The 19045-nt window shown below is 39.4% G+C and overlaps 1 protein-coding gene across 1 annotated transcript in view; it reads left to right on the forward strand.

The window, feature by feature from the left end:
* The window catches only part of PRKCI (protein kinase C iota), an 89931-nt gene that overhangs the window by 64311 nt on the left and 6575 nt on the right, over nucleotides 1-19045 (forward strand). The window contains exons 9-17 of the mRNA XM_063621632.1: nucleotides 804-980; nucleotides 1749-1846; nucleotides 2461-2547; nucleotides 5018-5153; nucleotides 12012-12099; nucleotides 13087-13212; nucleotides 15578-15657; nucleotides 16937-17026; nucleotides 18642-18757. Coding sequence (XP_063477702.1) covers nucleotides 804-980; nucleotides 1749-1846; nucleotides 2461-2547; nucleotides 5018-5153; nucleotides 12012-12099; nucleotides 13087-13212; nucleotides 15578-15657; nucleotides 16937-17026; nucleotides 18642-18757 — 998 coding nt within the window. The remainder of the gene's footprint in view (nucleotides 1-803; nucleotides 981-1748; nucleotides 1847-2460; nucleotides 2548-5017; nucleotides 5154-12011; nucleotides 12100-13086; nucleotides 13213-15577; nucleotides 15658-16936; nucleotides 17027-18641; nucleotides 18758-19045) is intronic.

The following is a 19045-nucleotide window of genomic DNA, read 5'->3' on the forward strand; positions in this document are numbered from 1 at the left end:
TCAGAATTTACTATTTGCTTTTTTTGGTATTCTTCGCTTCAGAGATTTCATACTTTATTCTCATGGGTCCATTGTGTGTTGATGATTTTGCAGGCATCTAATGAAAGACTGTCTTCAGGCTCCTCTGTAAATTGCCAGAAGCTTACATTTGTAGTTGTGAATGAATTTTAAGGCTTACTTTGTCGTCCCAAAGGGGTCTTGGTATTCTGTGGAAAAGAATGTCTTCCATTCACTGAACTACTTCATGCTTGTTTTCTGTCTATAGCATCCAAAAAAGCTTCTGAATGTGTCTTCTCACTAGCTTACGTTTTAAATGTATCAAGCTTCCAGCAGACTCTTTCATCTTGATGTCTCTTTATAACTTCTGAATTTATTATGAAAAACCCAGTTGTTCTCTTAAGTAACTTTGTCAATCTTATCCTAGCCACATACTTGACGTTCCCTGTCAGTGGTACCCCCAGTCTCTTCGTCACCAAGGTTAATGTGTTTTTTTAATTCCTGCGTCTGTATTGCCTCTATACCCAAAAGTTATCATATCCTTTTTAAGACATCCTTCGATGTTTTTGTGATTTCAACTCCCTACCCATTCTTACTACCATCCCTCTTATCTCAAAATTCATCCATATAAGCTGAGTAGTTAGATTATATGGTTTGGAATGACATTTGAAAAATATTGAGAACTTAAAATATTTTTATGTTAGGAAAATATCTATAAATCGTTATAGGTACAACTAGGTGTTAGAAATACAATGTACTATGCAAAGCATTTCCCATTATAACTCTGATACAAATGTTCTCAACAGGCAATGAACACCAGGGAAAGTGGCAAAGCTTCATCCAGTCTAGGTCTTCAGGATTTTGATTTGCTCCGGGTAATAGGAAGAGGAAGTTATGCCAAAGTACTGTTGGTTCGATTAAAAAAAACAGATCGTATTTATGCAATGAAAGTTGTGAAAAAAGAGCTTGTTAATGATGATGAGGTAAGCACTGCATATTTTGTTGCTTCTAAACTGCTTAAGAATACTATTCTTTTTTTTTTTTTTTTTTGAGACAGAGTTTCACTCTCGTCACCCAGGCTGGAGTGCTAGTGGTGCAATCTTGGCTCACGGCAACCTCTGCCTCCCAGGTTCAAGTGATTCTCCTGCCTCAGCCTCCCAAGTAGCTGGGATTACAGGCATGCACCGCCATGCCCAGCTAATTTTTGTTTTTTTAGTAGAGATGGGGTTTCACCATGTTGGCCAGGCTGGTCACGAACTCCTGACCTCAAGTGATCCACCTGTCTCAGCCTCCCAGAGTTGCTGGGAATATAGGTGTGAGCCACTGCACCCGGCCAAGAGTACTATTTTAAAGAAAACCTCTATGTTTGTGCTTTATTATCTCATTCTGCTTTTCTAAATATGTGCTAAGTAAATGAAATATATTATTTTGGTGTACTTTTCTTACAGATTGTATAAGAGATTTAAAGTAATTTGATTATTATTAGATTTTTTTTAAGAAAACAAAAATCAAACCACGTTATTATCAGGGGAATTACTTGAGCTTTGTAAAAGTTTTCTAGACAGTTTTATAATACTGAAAGATTTACTAGTGTTATTTTTCTCTTTGTATGTAAATTTTCGTTTCATGATTATCAATGGTTTTGATATTTAGCCTAACCATTGCGCTTGTGACCACTGAATTGCTCAGAGCAAATTTATCATTTATTGTGATATCAGTTTGACATAGATTTCTTACATGTTTCACAATAGGATATTGATTGGGTGCAGACAGAGAAGCATGTGTTTGAGCAGGCATCCAATCATCCTTTCCTTGTTGGGCTGCATTCTTGCTTTCAGACAGAAAGCAGGTAAGATTGAAAGATAATAGAATGATTACTGGGCTTCATATTTTTGGTCATATTACACAGTTAGAACCTTTCTGCTCTAATTCATGAAGTAGATATCATGGAGGACACAACAGTGTTAGGCTTATAACTTCCTGCTAATACTCCCATCAGTGATATCAGTTTGATATTAGATCAGCATTAGGAAATGACCTACTTTAGGCAGAACAAGAAACAGCCATGTCATAATTATGGCAGTGGAAATCCAACCTTTTAAATATCCCCAGTATTCTAGTTTTATGCCTTAAAATTTTCTAGAGTTTAACAAGAAGGAAAAATACCTTGACAGTCGAAAATGACTTATTTAGCAGATGCTAAAATTAGGATAGTAATGAGTGGCTCTGGATTGCAAGTGGTACTACTTCAGAACAGAAGTAATAGGTTACAAAATTATTATCATGCTAGTTTACTTTCCGTATCTTCCATACCCTAGATAGCCTTTGTTTCCACCAAAATTTTGGCATCTTTTTAAAGGCTAAATACTAGAGAATGCTCTCTGTTGTGATGGTTTCTGAAAATGCAAAGTTACACTACCTTATTTGGGATCTTGATTTCATGGGTTCTCTCCTGTGTTCTAGATTGTTCTTTGTTATAGAGTATGTAAATGGAGGAGACCTAATGTTTCATATGCAGCGACAAAGAAAACTTCCTGAAGAACATGCCAGGTGAGTTTTTGTTTACTGTTTGTGTTGTTTTCTTTTTGGGGCCATGTGGCTTTTTATGTGCAGTGGTTGGAAACAGTAGATAAATAATTTATTTGGATACTAGTTAATTCTTTGTAAGTCATGCAGAGGCTGAGCTAAAAGTTAATTTACGTTATATATGTGTAAAACAATTATATATTCTTTTACATTTATACACATACATGTACCTACAGATGCACACAGTGCTTCCTAAGCAATTGAAAAGTGTAAACAGTATTAAAAGGGAAACCTTTAGTCTACTAAAACCAATTCTTTTCAAATATTTTGTGTATTTAGCATCAGCCATTTAAATAATTGAGACTAATAAACACTTATTAGTCTTCAGGTTTGTAGTGGTCTCTCAGAGAGTTTTTCACAATAAGAATGCTATTCATACATACTTGAGAGTGATTAAACAATCCCTCTGGCTGGGCACAGTGGCTCACACCTCTAATCCCAGCACTTTGGGAGGCTGAGGCGGGTGGATCACCTGAGGTCAGGAGTTTTGAGACCAGCCTGGCCAACATGGTGAAACCCTGTCTCTACTAAAAATACAAAAATTAGCTGGTGGTGGTGGCGGGTGCCTGTAATCCCAGCTACTCAGGATGCGAGGCAGGAGAATTGTCTGAGCCCGCAAGGCGGAGGTTGCAGTGAGCCGAGATCGCACCACTGCACTCCAGCCTGGCCAACAGAGCAAGACTCTGGAAAAAAAAAAAAAGATCCCTCTTAAACTAGTATATACTTCTGACTGTTCTTCCTGTGATTTATTGTTCTTTGGCTTTTTCCCCTCTAATCCCATAATTATTGATGGATAAAAGAATATTGAATAGGCTGGGCGCAATGGCTCATGCCTGTAATCCCAGCACTTTGAGAGGCCGAGGCGGGTGGATCATGAGGTCAAGAGATCGAGACCATCCTGGCCAACATGGTGAAACCCCATCTCTACTAAAAATACAAAAATTAGCCGGGCATGGTGGTGGGCGCCTATGGTCCCAACTACTCAGGAGGCTGAATTAGGAGAATCGCTTGAGCCCGGGAGGTGGAGGTTGCAGTGAGCTGAGATTGCGCTACTGCACTCCAGCCTGGCAGAGTGAGACTCTGTTTCAAAAAAATTTAAAGAGTACTGAGTATTAATTTTGTGCCCTTAATTTGATATTAACATACAGGATTGTAAATTGTTTGTGTGTTGGATGGAGGAGTTAGGTGGGAAGGGATCATGGCCTTGAGTAAAAAGTTTAATCCATCACTACCATGTTACGTTTCTTATTCATAATCAGCAGTAATTCTCACCCTTTCCTACTTCACAAGAGTAATGCCAAAATGAAGCATGTGAGTTTGTGTATGTATGTAATTATCATGCAGGGAATAAATATTAGAAATTTCATTTAAATTAAAAACTTGTAGAAAATTTGCTACTTCATTATTGCTTGTCAAAAATTTCATAAGAAGATATAAATTATACTTATCTAATCTTGAGGCCAAGCTGGGTTTTTCTTTATTTAGGTTTTGTTGTTGTTGTTTTGGTGTTCATTTATGTTCATTGTGTATTTATGCCTTATCAAATGGTCACCCTTCATAGCAGAGCCACAGACGATATTTTGAATTGTGAACATAGCCAATATTTGTTCCTCGTTTGTTCAGTTGAATGTGGGAAAGCTGGTCTGGTTTTTACTATATTAATGTGCCAATTCTGGTTTTATAACATCTTTGCTTTTGTAAGAACTAAAGCCCAGAACAAGGGCTTAAGTTCCCGAATCACAGAATTAAGTAGCTAGGAGGTGTATGTTATGTACCTCCACACGGGATCATGATAATGTGCCACCAAAGCAGCCATACATCAGCTCAGGCATTCCATTTTCATTATTGAGGCCAAAAGTTCTGGGTTGTCACCAGTGAGTTGGTAGCAGTTTTTTTAAGTTCTTCGTTTACTATTAAATTTTATAGTTGTAGAATATTTTCATTTAATTCCTTTTCTAAAACCTTCATGAGGATTTTATAGTTTTGAGTGGTCAGCTTGTAATATTCTTTCTATTCTCAACCCCGTCAGTGGTTCTTAGCCGTCTCGGGGAATCATGGGTCCCTTAGAGAAGTGATGAAAGCTTTGAGGACTCTGTAGATACTGTGCATGTACATATGGGCGTACACCTTTGCCCCCAGTTGTAGAAGTATGGACTGCCTGAAGTTCACCCAAGGACCCAGATTAAGAACCCCTGTTTGAGACTATCAAATGAATAGCTTTATGAAAAATGTGAATTTAAGTTAGACAGGAACTTTTACAATTGTGTCTTTGGCTCAGATGTTTTAAAGTGGTACTTCAGTTCATTTTTTAAATTTGTTCCTAAAATCTCTGGGAGAGAAAAATATGTTTTGATATGAATTTTTGCGTTTCCAGTTGCAAATGTAGAACTTAAATATGGTTGAATCAAATGACTTATTTTTTATTTTATTTTAGATTTTACTCTGCGGAAATCAGTCTAGCATTAAATTATCTTCATGAGCGAGGGATAATTTATAGAGATTTGAAACTGGACAATGTATTACTGGACTCTGAAGGCCACATTAAACTAACTGACTACGGCATGTGTAAGGTGAGGAAAATTTTCTAGTTATTTTGAAAGGTCTTCAGCAGCTAGTAGTCTTTGTAAAATAACTTCATGTTTAAAGATGGGGAAATGATTACTAATTTTGCTAATTTACTTAAGAAGCTTTGTGGAATTCTAGCACAAAGACAAATGTACTTTTTTTTCTAACCATTTGCAAAATTTATATCTTCTGTTTTATGTGTACTACAATAAGAGTTAATTTCTTTTTATTATACATAACTTTTTATCTTGAAAGTTGAAATACAATTGAAGAAAATTTGGAAATAAAAATTGTCTGCAATTCCACTACTTAACACAACCATTTGCATATGACCTTCCAATTTTTGCCATTTAGTAGTGAATCTTATATAATGCATTCAGGATTTTCCTCAGAAGTTAAACATTTTTTATATTTAAATTTTAAACATCTGACATAAAGCATAATAGGATAAAACAAGAATTTTAGTTACTCTCAGAATATGTCTTCTTTATTTCTTGATGTTTTATTCTTTTTATAACAGTGTTCCATTTTAAAGGTCTGATATTTTCCCACAAAATGCGTAAGGAACTACTCCTTATTAAGGTAACTGGTACAAAACTATCCTCACATAGTAATACAACAACCAGTATGTAAATGTGTGAATTGCATTCCCTGTTCACCTGTGGGAAGTGCCTCCAGAGCCTGGAGATTATCTAAATGCTAATAACATGGCATATGACAACCTAGTTTTATCGAAGATTTAACTTTATTATCTGTTCAGCATGCATTAAAGAATAAAATCTTCACTTAAACTATGTTTGCTTTTATGTACAGAATTCAACCGCACTTTTCACATGATACTTATTAATTAATTATTATTATTATTGTATTTTTGGAGACATAGTCTCGCTCTGTTGTGCAGGCTGGAGTGCAATGGCACAATCTTGGCTCACTGCAACCTCCGCCTCCTGGGTTCAAGCCATTCTCCTGCCTCAGCCTTCCAAGTAGCTGAGATTAAGGTGTGCTCCACCATCCCTGGCTAATTATAATTTTTTTTTTTTTTTTTTTAATTTTTGAGACAGAGTTTTGCTCTTGTTGCCCAGGCTGGAGTACAATGGCACAATCTCAGCTCACTGCAACCTCCACCTCCCAGGTTCAAGCAATTCTCCTGCCTCAGCCTCCCGAGTAGCTGGAATTACAGGCACTTGCAACCACTCCCGGCTAATTTTTTTGTATTTTTAGTAGAGATGGGGTTTCATCATGTTGGCCAGGCTGGTCTCGAACTCCTGACCTCAGGTGATCCACCCGCCTCAGCCTCCCAAAGTGCTGGGATTACGGATGTGAGCCACCATGCCCGGCCCTTACATATTTTTATTATACAAGTTTTCAATCATAAACAATTAGAAAGCTTAGCGAGTGGAACCCTTGTATACCTATCACTTATATTTGTGGTACCTTTTTGATCTCTGTGTCATTTTTTTCCCTAAGGGATTTTTTTCTCATTTCAGAAAGAAGTGACAGTGATAGAGGAGTCTTATCCCCAAGAATAAGTGAAACTGAACAAAAAACATGGAGAGTATTAACCTTCATACGAAGTGCACAAATTAAAACAGTGAGGCTTATTTTTTGCCTGTGAGATACTGGTTTTAAAGTTAGAATAGCCTGTATGTACAAGAGTTTAAAGAAATGGGCATATGTCACTGGTGTGTATATAAATTGTTACAAACCTTTTGAAAAGCAGTTTGATGGGGAATTATCAGGAATCCTAAAGATGGCCATGTTCTTTGATCCAGTAATTCTGCCACTTGGATATTCCGAGTAAATATTTTGGTTTATGAAGAGAGATTTCTGACCAAAACTTTTATTATAGTTTATGGTAAATATTATAGAGTCATTTAAGAAGATATTTTTATTTTATTTTTACTTTTTTTTTTTTTTCTTTTTTTAAATAGAGACGAGGTCTCACTGTGTTGCCCAGGCTGGTCTCAAACCCAAGAGTTCATAATGTTAGCATTTAGATCATCTCCAGGCTTCGGAGGCACTTTCCTCAGGTGAATGGGGAATGCAGTTCATACATTTACATATTTGTCATGTTACTATGTGAGGATAATTTTGTTCCAGTTATCTTAACAAGGAAAGCAAGCCACCATGCCCGGCTGAAGATATTTATAAAAAATGCATAACACATGATGGCTCAGACCTGTAATCCCAGCACTTCGGGAGGCCAAGGCAGGCAGATCGCTGGAGCTCAGAAGTTCGACACCAGCCTGGGCAACATGGCAAAACTCCACCTCTACAAAAAATAGGAAAATTACACTGGCTTGGTTGTGCTTGTAGTCCCAGCTACTTGGGAGGCTGAGACAGGGGGATCACTTGAGCCTGGGGCTGTAGTGAGCTGTAATCACACCACTGCACTCCAGCTTGGGTGACAGAGTGAGATCCTGTCTAAAATACATATATATAAAATGCTTATAACAGGTGAAGTCAACCTAAAGAGTTGTCTGATTCTTTTATGTATCATTCTGTTATGTAGCATCACACGTTGATTCTGTTTACTTTTCAGTATTTTTCAAGTTGTTATTTTAAAATGTTATGTTAAATGTGGTTACCAATTGCATTACAGTACACTAATGCATTTTAATAGCATTTTAAAATGTTATTTTTAAATAACAACTTTAATGGAATCACTACATTGTTTAAACAATCAAAATGGGCAGGGCGTGGTGGCTCACGCCTGTAATCTCAGCACTTTGGGAGGCCAAGGTGGGCGGATCACAGGTCAGGAGATGGAGACGATCCTGGCTAACATGGTGAAACTCCGTCTTTAAGAAAAGTACAAAAACTTTAGCCGGGCATGGTGGCGGGCGCCTGTAGTCCCAGCTACTCAGGAGGCTGAGGCAGGAGAATGGCGAGAACCCGGGAGGTGGAACTTGCAGTGAGCTGAGATCGTGCCACTGCACTCCAGCCTGGGCGACAGAGTGAGACTCCATCAAAAAAAAAAAACAAAAAAGACTTTTCTCTTTTTGTCTTTCTTAGTCTTTTGTTACTCTTACTGGAAAATAATATTGGCTTCTTATACATTTTCATTTCTTAGAGGGATCCTCAATCAAGTTAGTCCAGGTCTTTGATAAATCTGAGATCTTTATTGAGTAGATCTTTAAATCAAATGTCCTCCTACCTCCCTTTCTGCCTTTCCCCCTTCTCCAAGAGCTGCCTACGGCGGGTGCAGTGGCTCACGCCTATAATTCCAGCACTTTGGGAGGCCAAGGCGGGCGGATTACTTGAGGTCAGGTATTTGAGACCAGCCTGGCCAACATGGTGAAAACCCATCTCTGCTAAAACCACAAAAACTAGCCAGGTGTGGTGGCGAGTGCCTGTAATCTCAGCTACTTGGGAGGCTGAGGCAGGAGAATCTCTTGAACCTGGGGTAGGGTGGAGGTTGCAGTGAGCTAAGATCACACCACTACACTGCACTCCAGACTGGGCAACAGAGTGAGACTCCGTCTCAAAATATGTACATATAAAATAAAAAATAAAGCTTATGAGAAATTAACCCTCCAAAAGTTTGAATGCTGTTTTATGACTTAGAGTCAATATTTAACTTACCTGAAGCTTGACTTAATGCAAGTGTTGGATGAATTTCTTTATAAAGATTGCAGAGGATAGTGATGAAAACTTGAATTAATATCTTTAGAGTTATGTTTGAAATATTTTATAAGCATTGATTTTATTTAGTGGAAACCTTTCATGGTTTTATGAACTGATGTGCCTTTAAGTACTTTTTTTCAGCAACAGAGGGATTCTAATAACATCTATGTTATGCTGTAGAAAACTTAGCAAATGGACCTACATTCCGACATTCAGTCAACAAGTGAATGATTAAGCATAGCTGTTACAAGTTAACAGACTACATCTCCTACCTCTGACTATTGCACTGAAAGTACATGTCATTTATCATGAGAATGTATTGCCATTGCCAATAATAGAAAACAAAAACCATATTTCTAAAAATAGCATATCCCTTTTAGAAATCATTTAAAAAATTCTTGGAGTCACAACTTATTACTAAATATTTCTTCTAGATGTTTATAGCAGTGTTATGTATAATAGGGTGAAATTTGAAGAAAAATATGTTCACCATGCCCAGAATGTCGCTGGAGGGCCACATAATAGTGGTTGCCTCTAGGGAGCTGGCACTGGGTGAGTCAGGGACAAGAATGGAAGGAAGAGCCGGGTGCAGTGCTCACGCCTGTAATCCCAGCACTTTGGGAGGCTGAGGCAGGTGGATCACCTGAGGTCAGGAGTTTGAGACCAACCTGGCCAACATGGCGAAGCCCCATCTCTACTGAAAATACAAAAAGCCAGAGGCCCGGCACGGTGGCTCACTCGTGTAATCCTAGCACTTTGGGAGGCCGAGGCAGGTGGATGACTTGAGGTCAGGAGTTCGAGACCAACCTGACCAACATGGTGAAACCCCATCCCTACTAAAAATACAGAATTAGGTGGGCGTGGTGGTGCATGTCTGTAATCCCAGCTACTTGGGAGGCTGAGGCAGGAGAATCGCTTGAACCTGTGAGGCAGAGGTTGCAGTGAGCCGAGATCGCACCATTGCACTCCAGCCTGGGTAACAAGAACGAAACTCCATCTTAAAGCAAAAAAAAAAGCCAGGCGTGGTTGCACGCACCTGTATTCCCAGCTACTTGGGAGGCTGAGGCATGAGAATCACTTGAACCCAGGAGACAGAGGTTGCAGTGAGCCAAGATCACGCCACTGAACTCCAGCCTGGGTGACAGAGCGAGACTCGGTCTCAAAAAAAAAAAAAAAGGAAGGCTTGATTTTTGTACTGCCCGCCTTTCTTGGTTTAGAATTTTGTACCATATAATCTATAGGAAAGTGGCTAAGTTCTAGGTACATATATTCTGTTGAATTTCATATAGTTGTTAATATTAAAAAGTCTTCAGTTACATAGGAAATGCTTATAAAGTTTTACAACATGCTTAATTATGTATAATTCAGTTGTTTTTAGACTTTTTTATTGTTAATTTTTTTTTATTTGCCTTGTGGCCAGAGAATGGTTTGAATATTAGTTCATGGGAATACATTGAGATTTCCTTTATGACCTAATATATGGCCAGTAGCCCATGTGTACTTAAAAGGATATATAATCTTTACATGCAGGGAGTCTTTCTCTAATGTCTCTCTTCCTTCTTCCTCACTCCACACACACATATAAACATACATATTCTACACATATATATATATATATATATATATATTAGCTCTAGCTTGTTTCCAAATCTTTGTCTGCCTACTGGTTTTTAGTACGTGTGATCTATCATTTTCTAATATAGATTATTCTCATATTAACTTCTCCTATCATGATTGGAGATTGTGAAATTCTCCTAATAATTTTGTCCTTTTTTACTGTTTATATTTTGAGGCCGTGTTGTTGAGTGTATTCAAGTTTATATTTGTTACAACTTCTTGGTGATTGCCCCATTAATTATTGGGTAGTTCCTTTACTCTGCCTGTTAGTGTGTTTTGCCTTAATTTTTTTCCATCCTGTAGGTATTAAAATACAGGCCCGGCGTGGTGGCTTATGCCTGTAATCCCAGCACTTTGGGAGGCCAAGGTGGGCAGATCATCTGAGGTCAGGAGTTTGAGATCAGCCTGACCAACATGGAGAAACCCCATTTTCTACTAAAAATACAAAATTAGCTGGGCGTGGTGGCACACGCCTGTAATCCCAGCTACTCAGGAGGCTGAGGCAGGAGAATTGCTTGAACCCGGGAGGCGGAGGTTGCAGTGAGCTGACATTGTGCTATTGCACTCCAGCCTGGGCAACAAAGTGAAACTCTGTCTCAAAAAAAAAAAGGTGTTCTTGGCCGGGCGCGGTGGCTCACGCTTGTAATCCCAGCACTTTGGGAGGCCGAGGCGGGTGGATCGCGAGGTCAGGAGATCGAGACCACGGTGAAACCCCGTCTCTACTAAAAATACAAAAAATTGGCCGGGCGTGGTGGCGGGCGCCTGTAGTCCCAGCTACTCGGAGAGGCTGAGGCAGGAGAATGGCGTGAACCCGGGAGGCGGAGCTTGCAGTGAGCCGAGATCGCGCCACTGCACTCCAGCCTGGGTGACAGAGCGAGACTCCGTCTCAAAAAAAAAAAAAAAAAAAAAAAAAAAAGGTGTTCTTAGGAAAAATAAACAGAAGGAAAATATTGTAGTCTTATCAATGGTTGTATTAGGAGGTGAGATTTAAAGTGCTTCTTTTCTTCATGAAATATGCCTTATTCTACTAATATTAAAATTTTGGTATTAAATTTTAACTTGTATGTAAATTATTTTAAATGCAAGTCTTACCTTAATTGAATCAACTCTAGCAACATCTAATGAGGACAGGTTTTCTTCAAGCTATTTAGCGGTGATCTGTGATTTTAATAATAAAGGCAGTTGCCAGGCATGATGGCTCACGCCTGTAATCCCAGCACTTTGGGAGGCTGAGGCAGGTGGATCACTTGAGGCCAGGAGATCGAGACCAGCCTGGCCAACATAGTGAAACCCTGTCTCTACTAAAAATACAAAAATTAGCTTGGTGTGTTGGTGCATGCCTGTAATTCCAACTACTCAGGAGGCTGAGACACAAGAATTGCTTGAACCCAGGAGGTGGAGGTTGCAGTGAGCTGAGATCACGCCACTGCATGCCAGCCTGGGTGACAGAGCAAGACCCTGTCAAAAATAATAATAATAAGGGCGATTGTTCTAGTGATGTTAAGTGAGTTTAATGTATCACTACAGACGCTGAACTTATATGATAGGTGAAATAGAAAGGGTGAATTTAAAACAGAATTTTTTATCTCATTATTTCTTTCTGTTCTTTTTAATAAAAGGAAGGATTACGGCCAGGAGATACAACCAGCACTTTCTGTGGTACTCCTAATTACATTGCTCCTGAAATTTTAAGAGGAGAAGATTATGGTAATAAATAAATTGGTGGTATTATTTTAGCTATTGCTAGATGGGTGGTTAAATGTGGTACCAATTGCAGTACAGTACACTAATGCATTTTGACATGATCTTATTAATATAAGCATTCTTGATCCTGTTAAAAACTACATGGACAGCCCCAGACTTTGAAATCGGAGACAGTGGGACCTTGGCAGTATTTGGGGGTACGAAGCTGAATAATACTTTATTAGTGACAAACACTAAACAGTAGCAGGCACTATTCTAAGCAGTTTACATATATTAACTAAGTTAATCCTCTTAACAACCCTGTGAGGTAAGTACTGTTAATTCTCCTTTTACAGATGAGGAAACTGACATACAGAAAGTTTAAATAACTTGCCTAAGGTCAAGGATTCAGAACAGCACCCACGTGACTCCAGAGTCATGAACCTCTGGAAAATTTTTCAGATTTCCTGGGATATTTCCCCCAGGAATCTGAAAGATGGTGGAAAGATTAACAGTATTTCAGGCACCAGAAGATACACTTACCTTGAGAAAACATTTGACTTTTTGGGTTTTGGCCCTCTGCCTTCAGCAGATATGAAGGAGAATGTGGTACTTATGAAAGCTGCTCAGAGTCTGAATCCACTGTCCTTCACTGGTCTTTATCAGCTAGCAAAAGATCAAGTTTAAGACCAAGGAGATTACTCTGAAATACAATTTAATTATATCCTCAACACACAATATTAGATATTGGGCATGAGTCTGAAAGTAGTCATACAGGGAAAAAGAAAGTTTTTTTCTCATAATTTTATTTTTAAAATTATCTTTTAGGTACCTACCCTTGTTGATAAATGAAGCATTTCTATAATCTTCAGTGCCTACCATGATAGTTGGAATGCATTTAGAGTTTACTTTTTCATTGTTTCTTTTTCCTGTATGTGATAAAATCTCCAGTTAACTAACTTTCAAGAATGCAAAGTGTATAATTCATTGCTTTAAAATTTCTTTCTGAAGGTTTCAGTGTTGACTGGTGGGCTCTTGGAGTGCTAATGTTTGAGATGATGGCAGGAAGGTCTCCATTTGATATTGTTGGGAGCTCTGATAACCCTGACCAGAACACAGAAGATTACCTCTTCCAAGGTAATTTGGAGTATTTTACAGAGATTCTCTGAGAAAAACCTAGAGTACAAATGAGAGTGATTCAGGTTACTACTTTGAGTAAGGAAAATGAGCATAATCTGGAAAATGTACTCCTGACTCACTGTATTAGGTTTTATTGTAGTTTTTGTTTGTTTTTGAGACAAGGTCTCACTCTTTTGCCCAGGCTGGAGTGCAGGGGCACAATCTCGGCTCACTGCAACCTCCACCTCCCTGGTTCAAGCAATTCTTCTGCCTCAGCCTCCCGAGTAGCTGGGATTACAGGCACACACCACTATGCCTGGCTAATTTTTGTATTTTTAGTAGAGGCAGGGTCTCACCATGTTGGTCAGGCTGGTCTTGAACTCCTGACTTCAAGTGATCTGCCCACCTCAGCCTCCCCAAAGTGCTGAGATTACAGGAATGAGCCACTGCGCCTGGCCTCTGTGTATTAGGTTTTGATGTTTTTTTAATACATTCTTTTCTATAGTCTTCACTCCTGTTCACAGTTACCTTCTCATACTCAAAATCATAACGGGTTATTTAGAATTATCCATCACAAACAGATTGGAGAAAGGAATCCTGTGGCTAGGGAGGATAATCTTTACACAGGGACCCCAAGGCTGAGTGCGTAAGTTCAAGAACAGTATGAGGGGAAATAGAGCACCAAGATGATGAGTGATCAAAAGATGGGGAAAAAAGGCCTCACATCAGGGAATATACAGAATTGACAGAAACAAGCAGACAAGTACAGGGACGTCTAGCACAGAATCCAAAGAAGTATGAAACCTACTATAAAATTCTACATTTAATAATTAAAGCCATCACAGGATATACATAGGCATTTCATGTAATAGGAAGCCCAAATGGCCATGGAATATGTGAAAAGACATTCAGTCTCACTAGCAATTAAGGGAATGTACATTAAATGTTAGTGAGTTACCATTTCATATTGGTACATTTGATTAAAATATTAAAGTCGGATAATACCAGTGCTGGTGAGTATGTGGAGCAACTGGAACTCTTCTAGCCTGCTGGTAGGAATGAAAACTGACACAACAGCTTTAAAGAATAATTTGGCAATGTCCAATAAAATTGCATGTTATATATGCCAAGCATTTTACAAAGGTTAACTCATTTAAACCTCATAACAATCCTATGAAGTATTTTTTATTCCTGTTTTACAGATGAGGAAACTGAGGCACAATTAGGTAGTCAAAGAATAAGACATTCATGTAAATGATAAATAGTATTCAGATTAGAGGCTTTCTCTGAGAAGATGGGAAAAGAAGGGATTTAGGAAAGTACAGGAGGCACTTCAGTTATATATGTAATATCTCATTTTTTCTCCCCTGGAATGCCTTAAATATCTTATAATAAAAATTTAAAGATTGCACCCAGGCACAGTGGCTCACATCTGTAATCCCAGCACTTTGGGAAGCCGAGCTGGGCAGATCACTTGAGGTCAGGAGTTCGAGACCAGCCTGGCCAACATGGCAAAACCCCGTCTCTACTAAAAATAAAAAAAATTAGCTGGGCGTCGTGGCAGGCACCTGTAATCCCAACTACTCAGGAGGGTCAGGCAAGAGAATCACTTGAGCCTGGGAGGTGGAGGTTGCAGTGAGCTGAGATCGTGCCACTGCACTCCAGCCTGAGCAAGACAGTGACACTACGTCTCAAAAAAAAAGAAAAAAGAAATTTAAAGATTGCCAGATGCAGTGGTTCACACCTGTAATCCCAGCACTTTGGGGGTCCAAGGCAGGAGGATTGCTTGAGCCCAGGAGTTCAAGACCAGCCTGAGCAATATGGTGAGACCCTTATCTCTACAAAAAAATTTAAAATTAGCCAGCCATTGCTGGACACAGTGGCTCACGCCTGTAATCCCAGCACTTTGGGAGGCTGAGGTGGGCGGATCACTTACCTTCATGAGGTCAGGAGTTCGAGACCAGCCCGGCCAGCATGGTGAAACCCCATCTCTACCAAAAACACAAAACTCACTGGGCGTAGTGGCACACGCCTGTAATCCCAGCTACTCAGGAGGCTGAAGTAGTAGAAGCGTTTGAACCCGGGAGGCAGAGGTTGCAGTGAGCTGAGATCGTGCTACTGTACTCCAGCCTGGATGACAGAACAAGACTCCATCTCAAAAAAAGAAAAATTTACCCGAGTGTGATGGTGGCGCCTGTGGTCCCAGCTACTTGGGAGGCTAAGGGGGAAGGATTGCTTAAGCCCGGGAGGTCAAGGCTGCAGTGAGCTGTGATTGCAGTATTGCACTCCAACCTGGGCAATAGCAAGACCCTTTCAAAAAAGAAGAGAAAAGATTGAAGCCATGTAAAAGTTAAATGTAATACTATAATTTTTATCTTTCTAGTTATTTTGGAAAAACAAATTCGCATACCACGTTCTCTGTCTGTAAAAGCTGCAAGTGTTCTGAAGAGTTTTCTTAACAAGGTATAAATTGTGTATAAGAATATTTTGTGATTTGTCTCTTTCTATATATATCAAACTGGTCAGTAGCGGTTTGGGAAATGTAAAATTCCAAAACAGTGGAGAATGTAACTTTTTCAGTTTGACCCAGAATTTGTCTCTTACCCAAAGAGTAATAGACAGCATTAGATCCTGAGATAAGTTAGTTGTTCTTTCCATTTTGGCAGTAAAATTTACTCCCCAGCTATATATTACATAATTTTTTGTGTGTGTAAATAATATATACATATTCTCACATAGGGGAAGAGTTAATCTTTGGGTCTAGCCATAATTGTACTTTGAACTCTGTTTCCATTTTCTGAGCACGTGGGCCGCAGTGCTCCCTACAAATTCTCATGTCAAAAATGCTATAATTAGCTAAAATTCAGAAGAAATGAAATGCTATCTTTGGCTCTTAAAAATGTGAACATGATTCAATTGTTTGTTGCTGTTGGTAGGGTAGAGGAGTTTTAGGATCTAGGAGTGTGGTCTTGGCAATTATAATTTCTACTTTAAATAAATGGTATGATAGAAAGGTTGATGTACATTTACCTTTTAAGGTAAATAGATAAGATAATGGATTTTAATAAAATAAGAACTTGAAGCCTTTTAAAAAATAAACAATTTATGTGAGGAAAGATTTAAACTTGAAACCTAGTTTTTCACATAGTGAAAAATGAAGGCAAGAGGTGTTGATAAGCAAAATAAAATACCTTTTATCAGAAAGAAAAATGGGAACATATTCTCATTCATAGCGATGAATAAGCCAAGACTTTTTATAAGTTGCAGGCTGCTTCTCAGTTCAGTGATTCAGATAATGGTTGTATCATTGTCTTACACAGGTGATGGTTTGTTGCTGTAATTGGGCATGGGGCTTTTAAATTAAGCTAAAAACAAACTTCTGATGAAGTTTGGAGGTTTGCATGTTTTGACTGTCACACTAGGTTATGCCAAAGAAATGACTGGGTGTTGCTCAAATGATTCTGCTGTTCTCTTTTTCCTATTTTTCTTTAGCAAGGAATTGGTGATGATTCTCTGTTTTAATTACATGATAGGTGGAGAAAGTGCCATGAGGAAATCTTACCTATCACAAGTTTCAGATAACTCAATTTGTTCCAGAGTTGTACTTTCTAGAAATAAAAGATAGACCATTCCAACTTCAGAAATAAGAGTATCATGTGAGGACACAAAACATAGATCACAAAGGTGATTTATTTTAAAGCATGACATTCACCCAATTCTGGAAACGTTTCTTTCACCATAGGACCCTAAGGAACGATTGGGTTGTCATCCTCAAACAGGATTTGCTGATATTCAGGGACATCCGTTCTTCCGAAATGTTGACTGGGATATGGTATGTAAATTTTGATTACTTTCTCTATTAGGTTTCATTATTATCTTGGGCCAATTTTTTTTGTTTGTTCTGTTTTTTTGTTTTTAGACGGAGTCTTGCTCTGTCACCCAGGCTGGAGTGCAATGGCACCATCTCAGCTCACTGCAATCTCCGCCTCCCGGGTTCAAGCAGTTCTGCCTCCGCCTCCCTAGTAGTTGGAATTACAGGCACACACCACCATGCCTGGCTAATTTTTGTATTTTTAGTAGAGACGGGCGGGGGTGGGGGGGTTTCACAGTGTCGGCCAGGCTGGTCTCGAACTCCTGACCTCAGGTGATACACCCACCTCGGCCTCCCAAAGTGCTGGGATTACAGGTGTGAGCCACTGCACCTGGCCTATCTTGGGCCAGATTTTATTGTCTTAGCTAACATATCACAGCTCTAAAAACTTAAAACCACTTTCTAAACTGCTTTTTAGAAAACTTTTAAAACAAAAAAAATTCAATTTTTTTTAATTTATTTTTTTTTTCTGAGATGGAGTCTCATTCTGTCGCCCAGGCTGAAGTGCAGTAGTGTGATCTCTGCTCACTGCAACCTCCGCCTCCTGGGTTCAAGCAGTTCTGCCTCAGCCTCCTGAGTAGCTGGGATTACAGGCACACGCCACCACGCCCAGCTAATTTTTGTATTTTTAGTAGAGACGGGGTTTCATCATGTTGGCCAGGCTAGTCTTGAACTCTTGACCTCAAGTGATCTGCCCTCCTCAGCCTCCCAAAGTGCTGGGATTCCAGGGGTGAGCCACCATGCCCAGCCAAAAAATTGAATATTAATGTAATAAAGCAGGTTGTAATGTTATTGAGGCCCATATCAATGTTTATACTTGTTTTTATTTTTTTAAGAGAAACAGTCTCACTCTGTTGCCCAGGCTGCTGTCATGAGCTATCATGACAGCCTTGATTGAACTCCTGGGCTCAAGAGATCCTCCTGTGTTAACCTCCCAAGTAGCTGGGACTATAGGCATAAGCCATGGTACCCAGCTAATTTTCTTTTTTTTTTTTTTTTTTTTTGAGATGGTGTCTTGCTGTGTCTCCCAGGCTGGAGTGTAGTGGGACAATCTCAGCTCACTGCAACCTTCGCCACCTGGGTTCAAGTGATTTCTCCTGTCTCAGCCTCCAGAGTAGCTGGGATTACAGGCATGCGCCACCACACCTGGCTAATTTTGGTATTTTTAGTAGAGACGGGGTTTCACTGTGTTGGTCAGGCTGGTCTTGAATCCCTGACCTCAGGTGATCTGTGCACCTTGGCCTCCTAAAGTGATGGGATTACAGGCGTGAGCCACTGCACCCAGCCAATTTTTTATTTTTTTATGGAGATGGGGTCTTGCTATGTTGTCCGGGCTGGTCTTGAACTCCTGGCCTCAAGTGATCCTCCCATCTCAACCTACCAAGCGGTTGGGATTACAGACGTGAGCCGCCATGCCCAGCTCATATTTGTCAATTATGTTCATCATTGCTAATATCATTGAACCATGCTTCAGGACTCACTTTAATAAGGTAAACAATGAGTGCAGAGGAGAACTGTAGAGGTGGAGTTTTTCTAAGAATACAGACTTGAGCTGTCATCCAATATGTCTTTTCAGATGGAGCAAAAACAGGTGGTACCTCCCTTTAAACCAAATATTTCTGGGGAGTTTGGTTTGGACAACTTTGATTCTCAGTTTACTAATGAACCTGTCCAGCTCACTCCAGATGATGAGTAAGTAATTCTGTACACTGAAATTTTTTTTTAAGTTCTTTGGAAATCCCATTTTTAGTGACTATGCAATGTTTCATTATCAGATTATACTATAATTTTATTTTCTATTTTATTTCATTTTATTTTATTTTTGAGATGGAGTCTCGCTCTTTCGCCCAGGCTGGAGTGCAGTGGTGCAATCTCGGCTCACTGCAACCTCTGCCTCCCAGGTTCAAGCGATTCTCCTGCCTCAGACACCCTGAGTAGCTGGTACTACAGGCATGTGCTGCCATGCCCGGCTAATTTTTG

Source organism: Symphalangus syndactylus, chromosome 17 (genome assembly GCF_028878055.3).
Source record: "Symphalangus syndactylus isolate Jambi chromosome 17, NHGRI_mSymSyn1-v2.1_pri, whole genome shotgun sequence".
Classification (NCBI taxonomy): domain Eukaryota; kingdom Metazoa; phylum Chordata; class Mammalia; order Primates; family Hylobatidae; genus Symphalangus; species Symphalangus syndactylus.